This window comes from Hippocampus comes, unplaced genomic scaffold (genome assembly GCF_001891065.2).
Source record: "Hippocampus comes isolate QL1 unplaced genomic scaffold, H_comes_QL1_v1.1 scaffold332, whole genome shotgun sequence".
Taxonomy (NCBI): domain Eukaryota; kingdom Metazoa; phylum Chordata; class Actinopteri; order Syngnathiformes; family Syngnathidae; genus Hippocampus; species Hippocampus comes.
The window spans coordinates 123,905-143,847 of NW_017805119.1; the positions used below are offsets into that span (position 1 = coordinate 123,905).

General features: G+C 43.0%; 1 protein-coding gene across 7 annotated transcripts in view; it reads left to right on the forward strand.

Annotated features, from left to right (window-relative positions):
• piezo1 (piezo type mechanosensitive ion channel component 1 (Er blood group)) overlaps window positions 1-19,943 on the forward strand; it is a 135,513-nt gene that overhangs the window by 92,297 nt on the left and 23,273 nt on the right. For all 7 annotated transcript variants that reach the window (XR_002167733.1, XM_019865749.1, XM_019865747.1 and 4 more), the window contains 8 exons: window positions 3,189-3,271; window positions 4,885-4,944; window positions 5,064-5,164; window positions 6,270-6,411; window positions 7,006-7,062; window positions 12,006-12,178; window positions 12,277-12,386; window positions 17,604-17,777. Coding sequence is in view for 6 of the 7 variants with exons in the window: in XM_019865749.1 (XP_019721308.1) it covers window positions 3,189-3,271; window positions 4,885-4,944; window positions 5,064-5,164; window positions 6,270-6,411; window positions 7,006-7,062; window positions 12,006-12,178; window positions 12,277-12,386; window positions 17,604-17,777 (900 nt within the window). In the remaining variant the exon portion in view is untranslated. The remainder of the gene's footprint in view (window positions 1-3,188; window positions 3,272-4,884; window positions 4,945-5,063; window positions 5,165-6,269; window positions 6,412-7,005; window positions 7,063-12,005; window positions 12,179-12,276; window positions 12,387-17,603; window positions 17,778-19,943) is intronic.

Below are 19,943 nucleotides of genomic sequence, written 5' to 3' on the forward strand. Positions count from 1 at the left end.
GCTGCAGATAGATCAACGAATGCAGTACCTGTGATTTTCTTCTTCTCAAAACCATCCTCGATGAATTGGGTTAAATTCAGCAGTTGGCCTGTGCATGACTTCCCAGGTCTGAAGCCTGCTTGCTCTGGAATAAGGAAGTTATCAACAAAGGGAGCAATGCGATTCATAAGGAGACGTTCGAACAGCTTGTACATGTGGCAGAGCAACGATATTGGTCTGTAGCTCTTTGGGATGGCAGGATTTTTCCCAGGTTTCAGTAGGGCAATGACTTGATTTTTTCCACATCCTTGGGATCTTGTTGGAGGCGACACATTCATTCACCAGACTGAGAAACCATCTGCGTGTGCCTGATCCAAAGTGATTGATCTACTCCACAAGGATATCATCAAGACCCGCAGCTTTGTTGTTCTTCATGGACTTCATTGCAGATTCTAGTTCGTCCATGGTGAAAGGCCTTGTGAAACCTGGAGAGTCATCTGAGAGCGCATCAGACACTTGAGGAAGTTTGGCCCTTTGAGTACGTTGTTGAGGATTACCCCGACTATTCAGCAGGAGTTGGTGGGCGACCTGGTCTGCGGTGACTTGCGGCCTTGGCTGTGACTTGGTGTTGTCATTTCCCAGGATACGGATAGTCTTCCAGGCTTTCCTACTACTATGGGTCATATCGGTTGATTCAATTAGCTCTTGCCACTTCTTCCGTCTTTCTTCTGTGATGGAATTTGCTAGTGTTTCTCCACGCTCGATGGTGTCAACACTAAAGGGGTCGTTGTCAAAATGCGAGATGTATTCATCATATAACACCTTAGAGTCATCTGTCAGGCCTTGGATGTAATTCGTACGGCAACCACGAGGGATGTTGCGACGTGAGGACGACTTGACTGATTCTATAAAGGCATCATAGTTACTTGGAGTGGCTGGAAGATCCACAATGGCAGAGTCTAGGTCTTCGGCAAAGCCTTCCCAGTTGGCTTTCTTCAGATTGAAACGTCGCCTAAAGGGGACAGTGCGAGGAGAGATGACTGCATTGATCTTGAGACCTATTGGACGATGTTGGGTGTGTGGAATTGGGTCCAGGACAGTCTTCTCGCACTGATTGGCAATGGCATCTGATGCAAAAATCAGGTCTGGATTGTACCCCCTTCTCCATCGGGAACTGTTGAAAGAAGGAGGGAGCTTAGCATCGTGGATGAGAGACAGTTGGTTGGATTCCGCCCAGTTCTCAACCAGCTCACCATCGTTGTTACTTTCAGCATAACCCCAGTTGACACTGTGACTGTTAAAGTCTCCCATAACCACGTTGATGCGATCATCGGTGGGATCAGGAGGAATGTCAAAAATGATGGAGGGTGGTTTATATACTGAAGTGACAGAGATTCCCTCTGTGCAGATTGTAATGACTTCAATGTCGTTGTTGTCAGAAATGGATACCTTGTCTACATGCAGACCTCTATGGAGAAAAACTGCACTCCCATACTGGTCATGTGGCCTCTTAGCGATGAGGGTCATACCAGAGATGTGAGGACGGGCACGTGAAGGTCCACGATGTGTCTCTTGGAGGCAGAGGATGTTGCAGTTAGTCTTGATGCATAAGTCCGCCAGGAGGGCTTATTTGGCGCCAGTAAGTCCTTCGATGTTCGATGATATCACAAACAAGGACCCATGCTTATGACCTTGGGCACCGCCGAAAGATCTGAGGTCTTGTTGGGTCATATGAACAATGAATAGAACAACTGTTGTTGATTGCGTAGTGTAGTTGAAGGATTCGCAAGTGCAAAAACACCTGACAGGGACCGCGACGTGAACGCTCCTTCAATGGCCCCCTCCTCGTTTGTGAATACAGTACACGACAAGGGAATAAATAACAAACACTTCTGAGACAGTCCAGTCTCCTTCAATTTAACTCAACTCAACTCAACTGTATTTATATAGCACTTTCAAACAGCCATTGCTGCATACAAAGTGCTGTACATGGAGCAACTAACATATATACAACAATAAAGCAATAATCAGTAACAAAGACGGTATTAGACACCAAACAGTAAAACTAAGATCAAATTTACTGACATCTGATCGTTCTATTGCAGCTACGTTCAAGGAAATGCCAAAATAAATTTTGTCGGCGGGCTACAAAATTTATTTTGTGATTTTCTATTTTGATGCATTACTGTATTTTCAATTTTTGTGGTTTCATTGAAGTAATCGTTAATTTTCGTTTTTTGGAGGCGGTCATGAAGGCCTCTCAAGTCTAAGGACCTGTAGCTCCATCTAGTGAATGCATTGTAGATTGCACCTTGTAGTCCAGTGCATGCAATATATGAAAAAATTAAAAATATAGGCCATTGCATGAAGGTGCCCCTCACAATCCAGTGCGCCTTTTAGTGTGGAAAATACGGTACTATTTTGTGGCCTAAAAATACCCATTACAGTACAGAAGTATTGTGAAAAAGCTCGAAACTGTTTAAATAGTTTTAAAGTTTACCCAAATTTACCTCGCTGGTGCTTGTGGGGGGTGGGGGTGTAGGTGCATATGTGCATTCAACCAGCTGGTCACTCTCGCCGCATTTGTTCGCTTCTGTTTTTTTACCTCTGTTATGACTGGATTCCATTGATAAGGGCTTGACAAAAAATAAATGAATAAATAAATAAATAATACAACTGTATACTGTACCAAAAGTAGCATGTTTGAGAGACGTGTACACATACTACAGGACAAGAACTCGCTCCAGTAAAAAAACGCCAATAGATACGAATAGGTCGATAGCTCCATTTGATTTGCGTGCCTACGACATTGCTAAGCTAATATATTTCCTTTTCGTTACCTTTAATTAGAAAATCGTCCCTTTAATGAGAAAGTTGCCCCACAGAGGCACGTCAGTGAGCCTGCTTTAATCTACTGTATATCTGTGATTGCAGCGACTCGGGTGACTAACCGTCCATTGTAGCATATGCACATACAGCATTTGAAGCTCACTTCATGAGTCTGGCATTTTGAGGCTGGTCACGGTATCGCCCGGAGGCAAACAAATTATTATTTGAGAGGTTGGCACAGCTCTATCGCAGTACCCACCCCTCAGTTGAACAGCAGTGAGAGGTTGCTGCCAACAGCTTTTTGTTGTTATCACACGAGAATGCATGCTATGCTATTTACACTGCTAATAATAGATTATCTACCTTTTAATATTTGTCAGAATGCACAGAATTCGCTCCAAACAGCAGAAGTACAGAGATGGACATAAAGTCATTGAAGAAGACAATCAGAGTCAAAGTGCTGGTATGAATCACGAGTGCAACCTTACGGACAATGGTGGAAATGTGTATGCTTTCTTAAAGCTTGGGATTCCATTATCTGTGCGTTCCTTACATGAGTCAACGGGCTCAGAACTCCATCCCCAATTACAACACGGACACATATACTGCACTATGTTCCAAGTTGACATTCTTAGTTCCGTTATGCAGTACAACAATGTGTCACTAAAAACTTTCATTAGCTATTGTTGGTGGAATGATTTTTGTCTACATCAAAAGTCCCTGTCCATATGATTTGATTGAACTAAGAATACTGTATTTATAGGATAGGAGGTAGAGCACCCCAACTCCCATTTGCGATCCAAGCTTCAAGAACAGCAAATGTGTTTAAATATACGATAGTCCCTCGCTATTTTGTGGCTCAACTTTCGCGGACTCGCTGTTTTTCATATTATTTTTTTTAAGTGCAATTTTGCTTGCTGTTTTTTACAGCCTCAAACCCCTATTGTGTCCCTATCGACTTACTGTATTTTTTTACAGTGTAATTCTGTATACTGTTTTTTAGAGCGTACAAACACGCATTGTATTCTGAGTCCTGATTGGCTAAGGTACCGTAGACCAATTTGAATCAACCTCCTCCATGCAATGTCTCCTGTACAATAAACAATAAAAAAATAGTCACAATACCATAAGGTTATTTTTCTCAAAAAGGTTTGAAGTTTGGCGTGTTTAAAAAAGAAAGAAATGTGAGAAAATGTTAATGTGAGTTTTACAGCCTTAAAATAGTTAGTATAATAATTAATTACCGGCAGGTTAACACCGCTGTACATTACAGTGATCTCGAACTTTTCACAGGTAATAAGTTCCATAATATTACCTGTGAATATACCGGTGAATTTCCACTTTTTGTTTTTCTACTTGCTTTTAATTTATGCATCTAGACATTATGAATCCCCACACTCAATTCCCACCCTTCGAAACATTTGTTACACTTCATAAATGTAAATTTTAAAATGCAAAATTAAGAATAAATAAACTTCATCAAAGTTCTTCTACTTCATCTTCCATGTAGAAGAAGAATGGTAGTTATGGCAACTAGCTTACTTTTCCACAAGAATTTGCATTGTTAAAAGGCACATTAATCCACCACGATTGTACCTTTGGCTACACTGCGAGTCATTTTAAACCAAAAAGAAAAAAGTATGCGGACATTTTGTCATCCTCGTGTGTTGCCGGAGGCAGAGCAAGCCCTGCTCACATAGATTTCTGAACGCAGCCTCGATTCAGCAGTGGGAATGTCTTTCAGAGTGCAGCCATGATGAGGGAATGGGGATTTTAGGGGGTGATGAGCTCAAATGTTCATGGTATTGTTTTTGTACAATAAATTTGCGCCCGAAAAAGTCAGTATTTTTACTGGTTCCACATACTGTAGAAGGGAGAAAATAAGCATAATAGCAAGTTAAACCCTTAACAGATGAAGTTATGGTCACAAATGAAAACCCACTCGAAAGACTAAAGCTGCAGTAACTGAACCACGAAGTAGCAAGGGAAAACTGCATACGGTAGATATACACTGTACTGTACTATACTGTATGTGCAGTATGTACATGTTTGTGTGTGCTTGTGTGTCTTTCTAAGAAACAAAGACAGAGCGAAAGAAAGAAGGCTGGTCTCAACCGTGGCTTGACCATGCGACAGGTATAACAAACACATGGAATGCCTCTGAGAAACTCTACATCTACTGTATTTGTGATTGTAGCATTTACACTAAAATGTCATCAAGAAGAGAAAATAGTAACCTAATTCTTTGACCACAGTGCTGCATTCAGGATGGTACTACCTTTTTGAATCAGACAGTGAGGGTGAACATGAGCTGTTACCAGAGGAACAGAAGCCTCAGAAAAAGACTGCCTATCAGGTCAGACACTCTTTTGTAATTATTACTCTTTTATGTCCACACTGACCAGCCTCAACATTGTGATCACTTACACGATATAATATCTACAAAAAAGAGGTTTAACTCACTGCCATTGACGGCTATAGAAGTCAGAAGCTCAATTCTTTTACCACGAGCTGGCAGTGAATGAGTTAAAAATACTGGGCCAATTATAAAAATAATAATGTTCAGTTTTGATTGACGCACAGTTGTCATTATGATGCAATACCATTCTATTCCCCTGCTTAGTACAACCACAGCAATAAACATATTCTTAAATTTAACAACTCGGACAGTGTTATCTGGCTCTCTGTTGTAGTCTGTGAAACAGGAAATTGAGTTAAATGTTCCCATGATGAGATTATAATGAGCAAATTATAAATAAGTAAAATAAATAATATTCCTGTGTGGAGTTTGCATGTTCTCCCCGGGCCTGCTTGGATTATCTCCGGGTACTCCGGTTTCCTCCCACATTCCAAAAACATATATGACAGATTGATTGAACACTTGAAATTGTCCCCAGGTGTGAGTATGAGCACGGATGGTTGTTCGTCTCTGTGTGCCCTGCGCTTGGCTGGCAACCGGTTGAGGGTGTCCCCCGCCTACTGCCCGCAGACAGCTGGGATAGGCTCCAGCACCCCGCACAACACTTGTGAGGATAAAGCGGATCGGAAAATGGATGGATATTTGATCCTGCTTTTGTATTCGATATCATTATAATGTACTGTAAAAGTGGTTGTATTATTGTGGCCACTCATTGTACATGTCACATATTGCATACAGTATGTTAGGGTTTGTATGTGACCCCAATAGCACGACAACAGGCAGGTATGGTGTTAGCCAAAACTTGCCATTGTGTATTATATTCTTTACAAAACCAACTCAGGGATAAAGGCTGGGACTTAAGAGTTCAGGGAGAAGCACGAGGAATCCATAGGGAAATGTCTGTACAGGAAACGAAAGCCTCACTCAGAGAAAAAAATGGTACTTACTTAAAAATTTGGGGAGAAGCATGAAGAATCCACAGGGAAATGTCTGTACACAGTAACACAGTGTTTTCATTGATGTAGTCATTTTTCTCTCCTAGTTGGCTTATCAGGCGTGGGTGAACAATGTGAAAAGAGCTCTAAAAGATCATCAAAGAAACCGAAGATCACAGAGAAGACTTGAAATAGTTGAGGACGAGTGTGGCACACAACAGACTTCACAAGAGTCCTGCTCAGTGACAGGTAAATATTTGCACATTTTGTTCTTAGACATTCCTGCTGGATAGTGTGAGTACAGTACACAGAAGGGATGGGCAGTTAATTTTGCAATTTTGTACATGAGAAACTGGAACACTAGCTATGGGCCAAGCCAACATGCAAATCTCAACTTTGTCTACATTATTTTTATGTATTTAGATAGAGCATTATGGGCCCTTTTTTCATGCTCAGCACACGTCTAGTGCAAGACCTAGTCTAACTGCGCCTGAGTGGAGGTTTTTTTTTCATTTAGAATTTTTTCTAGATTTTGCACAAGTAGAATGGGCATAATAGGGTGTCTGCGTCATTGTACAATAGAAGTATAGAATCGAACCTTCATCTTGCAGGGGCCCAGGGTGGATGCCCAAAAGGGTTCAGGGTCTAAACTTTCTCCTCACTGTATTAAATGGATTCTGCGTCTTCATGTCTGTTACCAATCACAAATTTGGATTGTTATGAACGGTCAGTCAAATAATCAAGGGACAGTACATGACTGTATTCCCATATGAAAGGCAGTATGGCAAAAGGGAAAAGTAACCAAATGTTATGAGTAATGCAAACACAATGGTGTTTCTGTAGGTTCAGAGGACAATGATGTGTTTGAAGATCCTCACTTAAAGGAGCCAGAGGAGTCTGGTAAGTTCATATTTACTTTTGCACCTCCTCGCTCCATCTTACGAATGATCTTGCCTTACCGCCTCATCAAGTAATAATAATAATAATACATTTCATTTATAAGCGCCTTTCAAGACACTCAAGGACACTTTACAACCAAAACAAGAACAATAAAACCACAGATAAAATTATAAATAATAAAAGTAAAACATTCCTGTCTCTACAAAAACAATATGCGCCCTCTTGATTGATACAGTTTGGGATACATTACACAATATTCAATATAATTATTATGCATATCCGATTTAAGTTGAATAAATATTAAATTTTTCGTCATCCTGGAGAAGTTTTTGCAGATGTGATTTCACCGGTTTCAATCAGTGACATTAATCTGATAATTAGTTTGCCAGGCGAGTGTAACCAAAGGAAAATTGCTTTAGAAAGCTGTTGCAGATTCAACAAAGGCTGAAATGAAGCAATTGGCAACTTTTCACACTGCAGCTCAATTCAGTTTTTTTTTTAATTCAGTGTGAACAGTCCAATTATGATTTATTTTTTTTTTTTTCAAATCTGGCATGGGCTTCTTTTGTATTTGTGGATATAAATTGGATATGCATCTGCAGTATGAACGCTCAGCTATACACTTCCGATCTAGATGCCATCAAAAGCCAAATATGCAGGGGAGGGTGCATAGGAGATTTGTAACAATGGTCCGTAAATCTGCAAAGTTTTGATAACAGTGTTAATGTTATATTTCACATTCATTTAAACCCACTTGAAAAATTAAGGATAAAGTGGACATTTGGTAGTAGTGATTCAGCCATGCATACAGTCTAGTAGTTTCACGCGGCAATGACATGACGTCACCTTTAGTAGCCATCTCGATCAAATGAGAAGATCAAGGAGCATCGCCTCATACCTCCAAAATATTTCTACCTCCTCCCACCTCTCTCCTAAGCCGATAGCAGATGATAAAATGAGCCCCGACAAGCTGGATCATTTTCATTTCGGTAAACACTGTGCCATGTAATGGTTTTTTTGGTGCTTGTCACTCGATGTCATGCTTTGTGTGCTTGCATGTCACATCACAGACACATCTCGTTCACATTATAAGTCGTATTTATTTTTGTAACGTGAACAAGTACATAAAAATATCGGATTCAACAAAAAAACAAATCTGAATTGGTCACAAAAGAAACCTAAAGGCAAGCAGTTGACATGTTCATGCATCCCCTATGACCCCAAAACTGGGAGTCTTCAGATCTATTTACACAAATTGTGGCAAGAAAAAACTCATAAATTACCAATTGTGGGCCCGACCAACACTGAATTGATCGCTGTATTGTTTGCTGATATATTTGGCTAAGATCATGCAGATAACCTTATGCCACTGCAGGGGTTCAGTCCGTCTGACCCCAGGACAAAGAACCGAATTTAATTTGCACTACTTTGTCCTAGAAAAGGGATAGGCAACTTAAATGCTGGAGGCAACCACAATTTTTCATCAGTGCGTCTGGGGGGGGGGGGCACGTAGGACCACACACTTCCGGACTACCAGCTGTCTGGGTTAGGGCTAATAAAAATAATGGTAGCAGAGAACCCAAAAGCGAATGGGACGCAGTTGGTAGAGGTTTAAGGAATTGTTTAATGAGAGTGAGAGTCTGCTGGTCAAGGTCGGGACACAAGCATGGCTGACAATGAGAAGGTAAGGTTCTGGCTAATTGTTGGAGAGCTGACGATGTGGTAATGGAATGAATGGCTCAATGGCTGAATGGGGAATTAAGTGGTCCATGGAGGAAATGCGGAGCAACGCTGGGCAGGGAGGCACGGGTAGGATGACACACAAAAGGTTAGTCACTGAAAAAGTTCAAAATTATGCACACTTAATGGCTGAAATACCACTTACAATGTGTGAGTCATCTGGCATCCGCTTGCAAATCAACAGAGGTCTTACACACAGGAGGTAATTGCTGATCAGCTGCAGGTGTGTGAACACCCTCTGGGACTCATCCCACCCAGCCTGATAATTAAAAGGAACAGACAAAAACAAGGCCACTGGAAGTGGAATCACTAAAACAAAGGAACAAGCTTGGCACAATCAGATGAAGAAAAGGGTTTGTGACCAAACATCACAGTATGCCCATTCATCCATCCATTTTCTAATCCCCTTATCCTCACAAGGGTCGGAGCCTATTCCAGCTGTCTTCGGGCAGTAGGCAGGGTACACCCTGGACTGGTTGCCAGCCAATCACAGGGCATACATAGACGAACGACCATCCACACTCACACCTATGGACAATTTAGAGTGTTCCATTAACCTGCCACGCATGTTTTTGGAATGTGGGAGGAAATTTCCTGTCTGACAAATGTATTCAGTATCAGAATCAGAATCATCTTTATTGGCCAAGTATGTAGAATACACAAGGAATTTGTCTCCGGTAGTTACAGGCTACCCTAGTATTATCAATAACAAGCAACTACAATAAACAAGGACATGACAAAAAAGTATGGAAAGACATTCTGCAATGTAAGGGTACCGTGGTGCGGTAGTACTACCCAATGACAGCTGTGAGACAATGTGCAAAGTATCAAGCAGAGCTAAAGTGATCAGTGGTATAATGCAATACTGTAACAGTTGTGCAGTTGGTGCATATAATCATTGCACCATTTTAAAGTGACCACTAGCAGTATTTGTAGAGCAACTTTAAGTGTGCAATTGTACAGAAGTCCTTGAGTGTCTGGTGCTGTGGAATAGAGATCATTGACAATGGTTTAAGCAGTACAAAGCTGGAGCTACAATGATTATTGCTGTTCCACAGGGGTGTGCAAAATTGCAAAGAGCTGCTATACAAGGAGATTTGGGTTAGTGTTTAAGGAGTTAATTGCTAGAGAGAAGAAGCTGTTTGAATGTCTGCTGGATTTGGTGCGCATGGATCGGTAGCACTTGCCTGAGGGGAGTAACTGGAAAAGGTGGTGGCCAGGGTCCAGTAGGATTTTCCGTGCCCTTGTTTTGGTTCTTGCGGTGTGTAAGTCCTCAAGAGTGGGTAGGGCAGTGCCAATGATTTTTTCCGCAGTGTTAACTGTCCATTGCAGTCGGATTTTGTCCTGTTTTGTGGCGGCCCCAAACCAAACCGTGATGAAGAACACAGGATTGATGCGATGACTGCTGTGTAGAACTGTCTTAGCACCTCCTGTGGCAGGCCATGCTTCCTCAGAAGCCTCAGGAAGTACATCCTCTGCTGGGCCTTTTTCAGGATGGAGTTGGTGTTGATCTCCCACTTCATGTCCCGGAAGACTGTAATTCCCAGGAACTTGAAGGTCTCGATGGTTGACACAGGGCAGTTGGACAGTGTGAGGGGCAGCTGTGGTGAAGGATGTTTCCTGAAGCCCACAATCATCTCTTCCGTCTTGAGCGTGTTCAGTTCCAGGTTGTGTTGGCTTCACCAGAGCGCAGTACCTTTGTCTCCTTCCATGACAAAATGCAAGATATGGTGAGCTACAACAGGGCCTCATCTGAGCCCTTCAAGTGCGGGTGAAACCAGGGTTGTGTCCTTGCACCAACCCCGTTCAGCATCTTCTTTTCTATGCTGTTGAATTCTACATTTTAGCACTCTGAAGAGGGAGTCTAACTGCATACCGTGATGTGAAACTTCAGTTTTTCCCGATAAACAAAACCAAGGTTTGGACTATTCTCCTCAGAGAAATGTTCACTGATGACACAGCCCTGAGCTCATTCTGTTGAAGGCCTTCAGCAGCTGATCAATGGGTTTACCCATGCAAGAAGTCGGTCTTACAATTTCCATCAGAAGGACCAACGTCATGGGCCAAAATGTCCCATGAACAACAAGGTACTCAAGATGACTGACTTGGCTCTCCAGTGATGAGCAGTTTGTCTCTTGATTCAGATAAACAAGTGCACCGCAAAGCTGCTGCTGTCTTGCACAAGTTGAGCAAGAGAATGTGAGATAATAACCAGCTCACCCTGAATTCCAAACTCAAGGTATACATTGTATGCATTCTAAGCACCCTGCTCTGTAGTAGTGTCATAGATGACATGTGCCACAGGAGAACCATCTGGCTGCTTGCGATGAGTTGTGGGCATCACATGGCAGGAGTAAGTTATCAACACTGCAGTTTTGGAAAAAAAAACAAACAAAACAACAGGTTTTCTGAGCATATGCACTCTATGCTGTGTAAACACTGTCTGCTTGGCCTGTACATGTGCCTTGCAAGGAGGACAATCATAATACCAAATGGCCTCCTATACAGTGTAATGGTAATAGTCTATTGGTCATTCGGCATTGTGCTTCACAGATGTCTGTCGGCGCATTATAGGCACAGACACCTGGGATGTGCTTACAGCTTATCTAAAAGGCTGGCACTACGATGCCGCAGTGGTGTAAAGAGGGACGAGGAGAGAGGAATTTTCCACCTGGAGGAAAGGAGATTATGGAGATAGAATAAGCTCGCAGTGCCCATCCTGCCGTTAGTCTTTGTGTGCACCCATTGCGGTAGAATCTATCATGCCATGATCGGACTGCTGAGCCACTCAAGATGCCGTATCTCATAAAAAAGAATCATGCGTGAACTACCCAGACAAAAAAACGGATGCCTATTTTTATTATTATTATTAATCTTATTATTATTGTTATTATTATTATTATAGCGCTCTTCCATATTCCGTACACTTGCGTACATAGTTCGTTTTAAATAGTAATTAAATCACCAATTTTAAACCTGAAAAAAGACACTTGATGATAAACAAACAAAATTGATACTTTTGTCTGTACTCCAATGTTTGCCAATGTGTTTGCTGTATTTTACAAGTCATATTTAAAACATTTTAGCTACTTGAGAATTCACTGTTTTGCCTAACGTTTTGAAAGCATTGTCTTCTCTCTAAAACAATGCAGTTTCTCTTCCACTTCTCTCCCACACTGTTTCTATCTGTCTATGTTCCACAGGTCATGGAGAAATTGTTCAGAGGATCTTGGATATCATACGTTTCTTATGGGCCATATTACTAGCGATAATGGATGGATTGACCCAGTGGCTCAACCTGCTGACGAAACAGTATCGAGAAACATCAGCTGTTCTGTGCAATGAACGCTACTTCTTCATACACAAGATACAGCAAGTAAACACAACTTATGGACAATTTATCTCAAAGCAAACATATTGTATTAAGATCTTGCCGAAATACTTTCTAATTCCTGGAAAACTCCATGTTGGCAGCCTTCTCACACTCCAGCAGGCTCAATGGCTGATCAGTCTCAAGGCAGTGATGGCCTCACAATGGATACCGATGCGAGACAACCTGAGACCGAGTGCTCAAATCAATACAGGTTAGTGTGGGGGGTGGGGGGAATTAATATATATTTCCCCCCTTCCTGAATTTTGTGTTCTTTGCTCTTTCTATTTATCACACACAAAGGTTTCAGTTCATCAAACCAATGTTAACATCAGATAGAGACAACCCAAGGAAATACAAAATGCCAATTTCATTTTTTAAGGCATAAAAAAACCAACACCTACCTGTCCCTATCTGAAAAGGTAATAGCCCCCTGAACCTACTAGTAGGTTGTGCCACCCTTGACAGCAATAACTGAAATCAAGCATTTGCGATAACTGGTGATGAGTTGTTCATATTGCTGTGGAGGAATTTTGTCCCACTCTTCTTCGCAGAATTGCCTCTACTCCGCCATATCGAAGGGTTTTGTAGCCTGAACTGCCCATTTAAGGTCACACCACATCATCTCATTGTAGGCTGCATTCACACTCCATGGTTCCAGTGACTAAATTCCGATTATATTTTTGTTCCAAGTGTCAAAATTCAAATATTGTTTGTGTCAGGCTGAATACCCCATAATAATTTTTTTCACAAATCTATGGTATTGGTTGTTCCCCAACTGTGAGTGTTGTTGGATACATGCATGTTAGCTTCATTAAAAACTCAAAATTGTCTATCTGAAGTAACACCTTAATTTTAACAAAACCAGACACTATAAATGCTGAGAAAAATGAAATAGATGTTTAGAAACAAATCACCGAGCTGGACAAGAAAAAGCAGGCACTTGCTTTGGCTTTGGGCCTGCAAGGAGGAGCCTGGGAAATTGTCAAGGAGATTCCATCTCACAACTTTGACATGGATGGAGACATTATTAGCGAAACTGGACAGTGTGTTTTGATGGAAGATTACATTATTGACCTTGAGCAGTGTTACAACCGTTGGCCACCAGGACGGAGGTGGAAAGTTAACTACTGGGAAACTCTGCAGGTTCCGCACTAGCGACAACATAATGATCGAAACCTGGAACGTAAGAACGCTAACTGCTGATGGGAAACCCGAGGAGTTAGCCCACGAGATGGATCGATACCGCTGGAATATCTTAGGCATTAGCGAACTACGCTGGAAAGGATTCGGTGAAACATCAACCGACAGAGGCCACAAGCTCTATTTCAGCGGCAAGGAAGACAAACACCAACAAGGTGTTGGCTTCCTTGTTCATAAAGACATCACGCACACTGTCATGGGCTGCCGGCCAGTCTCAAGCAGACTCATTATTATTCGCATGAGAGCAACCCCATTTAACATCACCATCATTCAGGTCTACGCACCAACATCCACATATGATGACAGTGAGGTGGAGGATTTTTACGATCAACTGCAAGCAGTCCTAGATCAAACCCCAAAGAAGGACATCATTATTGTGCAAGGGGACTGGAACGCAAAGGTTGGAGAAGACGCTTATTCCAACTGGAAAGGCACATGTGGTCCATATGGCAACAGCGAGACCAACGACAGAGGCCTAAGGCTCTTGGAGTTCGCCAGGTACAACAACTTGCTGCTAGCGAACACACTTGGCCCCCATAAGGCCTCCAGACGATGGACCTGGCACAGCCCCTGTGGAGAATACCACAACCAGATCGACTACATCTTGGTCAAGAAACGCTTCCGCTCAAGCGTTAACATCAGTGGGACGTGCAGCTCTCCAAAAGCAGATATTGGGAGTGATCACGACCTTGTCCTGATGTCATTCCACCTGCGCTTAAAGATCAAAAGCTCCAAGTGCACTAGACTGAAGTTTGATCTGGACAAACTGCCAGATCCTGAGGTGGCAGAAGCCTTCAAAGCGATGATAGGAGCGAGGTTTGCACCACTGCTCACCCTGGGCGCAGAAGAAATTGATGTCAATACCATGACCACCACCTTGAACACAGTCGTAACCGAAACAGCCACGGAGATTCTTGGCAAACTCCGCCCAAAGAAAAAACCTCGGGTCACTAATGAACTGCTAGACTTGTGTGACAAGCGGAGAGCCCTGAAGAAGAGTAAGAACTCACCTGAAGGATCTGACGCCGATAGAAAGATTAACAAGAGCGTCAAGAAAGGCATGCAGTCAGCAAAACAGAACTGGATTGAGGGAAAGTGCCAAGAAATTGAGAACAGCCTGAATGCCAACAACAACACCAAGAAGGCATATCAAACTGTTAAAGAGCTAACAAAACCATAGCAGACCAGAGTCTCTGCAATCCAAAGCAAGACTGGTGAATGCCTATCGGAAGAACAAAAGATCTTGGACAGATGGACTGAATACTGCTCTGAGCTCTACAACCACACTCTAAGCGGCGATCCAACAGTCTTGATGTGTCCTCAATCGACGGAGGAAGAAGACACACTCCCTATTCTTTGTGAAGAAGTTGAGGCAGCAGTGCGAGCACTGAAAAAGAGAAAAGCAGCTGGAGTGGACAACATCCCAGGAGAGCTTGTGCAAGCAGGGGGACAAGCCATGATTGACACTCTTACCATCCTTTGTAATAAAATCTGGCAGAGTGGGGAGTGGCCTACATCATGGACCCAGTCACTCATCATCACAATTCCCGAAAAAAGGCAATCTACAACTGTGCCAAAACCACCGCACCATCAGTCTGATTAGCCATCCCAGCAAAGTCCTTCTGAAGATCTTACTGAATAGGTTAAAACCCCAAGCTGAACTGATCATAGCGGAAGAACAGGCTGGATTCAGGGCAGGACGGAGCACCACAGAACAAATATTTAACCTAAGGATTATCAGCGAGAGATATCTGCAGCATCAACAACATCTCTACCACGTGTTTGTAGACTTCAAGAAAGCCTTTGACTGGGTATGGCATGCAGCACTGTGGACAACCATGAGAAAATACAACATCAGCCCTAACCTTATTAGGGTCATACAACATCTGTACAGCAAAGCTACCAGTGCAGTTCTCTACAACGGAGCCATCGGTGACTGGTTCAAGACAACAATTGGAGTGCGCCAAGGATGTCTTCTCTCTCCCATACTCTTTAACATCTTTGTTGAGCGTGTTATGGCGGATGCCTTGGCGGACCACGAAGGAAGTGCCAGCATAGGAGGTAGACCAATTACAAAGCTTCGTTTTGCTGATGACATCGACTTGCTTGCTGGAGAAGAAAATGAACTTGCTACCCTAGTTCAAAGGCTTGACAACACCTCCAGAGCATATGGTATGGAGATCCATGCCGACAAAACAAAAATCATGACCAACAACAACAATGGCATTCTCTCTGACATTGAAGTCAATGGACAGGCACTAGACTGTGTGTCGAGCTTCAAGTACCTTGGAGCAATTGTGTCCGATGAAGGATCAAAGCAGGAAGTCCTTGACAGAATTGCTCAAACGACTGCAGCCCTGGCAAAACTCAGGCCCATATGGAAAGATAATAACATCAGTCTGGCATCAAAAGTGAGACTGCTGCGCTCACTTGTCACCTCAATCTTTCTCTAAGCTTGAGAAACATGGACCCTTACAGCAGAGCTGCAGAGGAGAATACAGAGTATGGAGATGAGATGCTACAGAAGACTTTTGGGTATCTCCTACACCCAACATGTCACTAATGAGGAAGTCCATCAAAAGATCAGACAAGCCATCGGCCCACATGATGAACTCCTATCCACTGTCATTAAGCGGAAACTGAGGTGGTACGGACACGTCACCAGATCCTCAGGCCTTGCAAAGACCATCCTGCAAGGCACCGTACAAGGTGGCAGAAGAAGAGGGAGGCAAAAGAAAAGATGGGAAGATAACATCATAGAATGGACTCACTTGAAACTCAATGAGGCAATGAGAGCTGCCAAAGACAAAGAAGGATGGAGAGAGCTGGTCAGCAGATCATCTACGGTGCCCCAACGACCCTCTGGGGTTACGGGATAGACGAGACGAGACGAGAAATCCATGCTAAAACTGATTTTTGGTATGAAAATGACACGTTCATCAAATACTATACAGCAGAATCAGGACGTAGCTGCCCTCATGGAAAAATGAGAAATGAAAGGCAAACGGAACACGGTGTACAAAAGTGGTTAACTGAGGACACCGTTACTAGTCATCACTCCATTGGATGAGTTTGTCATGTTTTCAAAATGTACTGTGTCAAAGCACATTTCATTAAGCCAGGAACTGCCCCCCACAAGAAGAAATAGCAAGAATAATCAAAGCTGAAAATAACCAATCGGAGTTGTGTATGAGCCTATCTTTGTACCCATTCCGAAGCAGATTATTGTGTCACGAGCCGCTAAACACACTGAGGCTATGTACGACAGCTTGCATGGCTGCATCCGGTGTGTGCATGCGCTGTCTTGACATAAATGCATCATGATGTCATCGTTTACGACAGGCGTGTCCAAGTTCAGCCCTGAAGGGTCGATGTCCTGGCTGTTTTCCATCTCTTCCTGCTGAAACACACCTGATTCAAAGGATCAGCTCATCAGTAGGCTCTGAAGAGGCAAGATAACCTGATCATTTGAATCAGGTGTGTTGCAGCAGAGAAAGATGGAAAAAAGGAAGGACATCGGCCCTTGAGGACTGAGTTTGGACACCCCCAGTTTACACGCTTGAAAATGGCAGCATTCTACCAAAGCCTGTCAATGACTGGAGAACTTGTTTTTATAAAGCCGTTGCTTTGATAAAAGTCTTAAAACAATCGCGACGACTGTGCTAAATAAGATGAATGACTTCTATCTTGATAAATCACATCATTTTTACATACATCTGAGCGTCAAACCGCTGTAAAATGGCTCTTCTGATGAATGGAGTGTACCACACCTCTCAAGTCGGTTTCATTTCAGTTGGAATGATAACAAAAAAATCAATATACAGCTGGTGAGTCGTGAAATATAGACGACTTTATCCTGCTTTTCAAATCAGCTTAAGATGGCTAACATATTGGGTTTTTAATATCAATGATAATGACAAATTAAAAGGTGAGCATTTGAGAAAATGATCACATTTCCTGAGTTACATAAAGTCATTCAACTCCTTGAGTATTAACTCCTTGAGGATTATTATGTAACAAATGAATCATCGAAACATCCATCCACCCATCCATCCATTATCTCAACCGCTTTACCTTCACGAGGGTCACGGGTATGCTGGAGCCTATCCCAGCTGTCTTCGGGCAATAGGAGGGGGACACCCTGAACTGGTTGCCAACCATTTGCATGCTTTACTGTTTGTTTATTTCGTTAATTTGAATGTACCCTCTGTGTGCTTGATTCCATTAGCCTCTTGGAGGAGACTCGAATTATGGAAGACTTGTCTCCTCCTAGACCACGACTTAACAGCACAGCAAACCTCTTGAGTCCTGAAATCCCGCTTGACAGCAACGACTTGATACCTGATCCCCAATTTATACAACACCGACACTCCAGAACAGCTAGTGAAGTGCTTGGAGACAGGTATACACACACACACACACACACGCACGCACGCACGCACGCACGCACGCACGCACACGCCCATGGATCCCAGACATCCCAAACAAAAACAGCCCAAATCAGGGTTGGCGGTAGGGGGCTAGGAAGAGGGCTTGAGCCTAGTCCGTTGTGACCAGACTGGTGGGCCTCCTGGATACCAGCTGCACAGCTGGACCCGTTAGAATAGCCATTCAGGAGGATCATCATGTGGGGCGCACATGTGAAACAGAAGCGGCTGCAAGATGTGCGCTGCTTGAGCAGGTTCAATAGTAGACGCATGTTCCGCGGCCAGCCTTTGAACCTGCAGGATCTGAAGGAAGCCACAGGTAGCAGCCGTAGGATGTGCACTGCCAGAGCGAAGTCGGAGCGAAGTCGGGTTGCTGCAGCAGGATGTGTGCTGCTGAAACGAATGTCAGGTGTCCAGTGATAAATTTACAGTTTGAGCCCTGCGAGTCCCAGGGACTCGCTGATCAGAAAAGTATGAGTCCCATTATGCATTTAGAGAGTCCCAAATTTCGAATTCTGAAATGCTCTATTCAATTGCATATAATAATAACACAAATAACAACAATATACATTGATAATAGGTTTATTTCTTATAAACAAATGCTGCAAAAATGTCAGGCATACAAGATTTGCTGAGAAATAGGTTCTTATTTCATCCCATGGTTCAGTCTTTGAGTTCATAATTCTCTTTACTCTGCTTCCAATGATGCAAGGCTTTCACAAAGTCAACTTATCATCGCAAAAAACTATCCAACTTTAGCTGCTTCCTCTGTGATATCTCCGCAATAAACCTTCGCAACACTTGTTCGCAACACTTGTTTTAACGTTACACAACTTGGCAATTGTCTGCCGATCTCGCCAATCTCGTCTCGCGAGAACGGAAATCTCATCACGCGAGATTACTTAACGCGAGATGAAAACAGCAATGGCGGCGACTGTCAAACTGCGATCGTTGCTGGAAAAAAGATGTACCGTAGTTTCTTTTTGTTTTGATTGAGAAATTTCCGTGTGTCCCAAAAAAGGACATCATTTGGAACTGTGCGTCCCGCGGGAAAATTATGCGTCTCGGACGCAGGACGCAGAGGTAACGAGATGGCTGGTGTCTGCTGCAAAATGTGCGCTGCTGGAGCAAAGGATGGGTGGCAGCTGCGGGACATACGCAGCTGGAGCAATGTCGGCCGCAGATGACAATACGTTTACCTTGTTTCTCCTGCCTACACGTCCCTACATGTTTGAGCTGGGAAAATGTAACTGGTTAAAATTGTCAGTCAATGGCATAAATCCCAATGGGTCACCACCAGCGAATGGGGGCTGATGGCGCACCTGAAGTGTCTGAAGTCTCGCTCAGTGTTTGGGTCCACATGACAAAAACTTCACGGAAAGTCGACCGTTTATCAAACACCTACATATGGTGGGTGCAAACCTGGACAGGAACTCCATGATTTTTTTTTTCTCTGCAATTGCAAACAGAGTTTGCTGCACCAAGAGAAACACACAACTGAGAAAATGTTGATGTTCTTGATCCAGAGCACAGCATTTCCTCCAATGAAAATGAGACGTGAGGCCTGTTCACTGACACATCTGAATGTGCTACATGTAAAAGGCAAACACAAGCCTGCAACCGAAGAAGAAAATCATAGTAACAAGGAAAGACAGTCTGTGAAAATGAAATCAGTGACAACAATGGAGCCGGCGATACAAACCACATTCTTGATATTGTTCCAGTCCAAATAATAAGCCCTGTTCACACGGCACACATTTGGTCCGACGCTGCACCGAAATATTTTGTTGCGATATATTTTACACCGGAGCAAATTTTGTGAAGCGGTCACACGTGCAAAGCCGCTGAGCGTGACAGCTCCGACGCAGCGTCGGAGCAGCTCCACTTGTGGTCACATGTGCAGTTTCTGCTGCGGACCAAAACAACAGGAATGCGGAAGTAAAACAGGTTCGGGTCGGGTCGGGCTTCTCTCTCGCGGACTTTTATTTATTTTTCTTTTAATAAATATTATGGCGGACACTATTCTGTCCTTGTTCAGAATAGATCCACTTGTTGGCAGTTGTGGAATAAAGACGTGTTTACAGTCAATCGTGTGTGCTCCTTATGACTGCCACAATATATGTTTTAAAAAATGTATACTA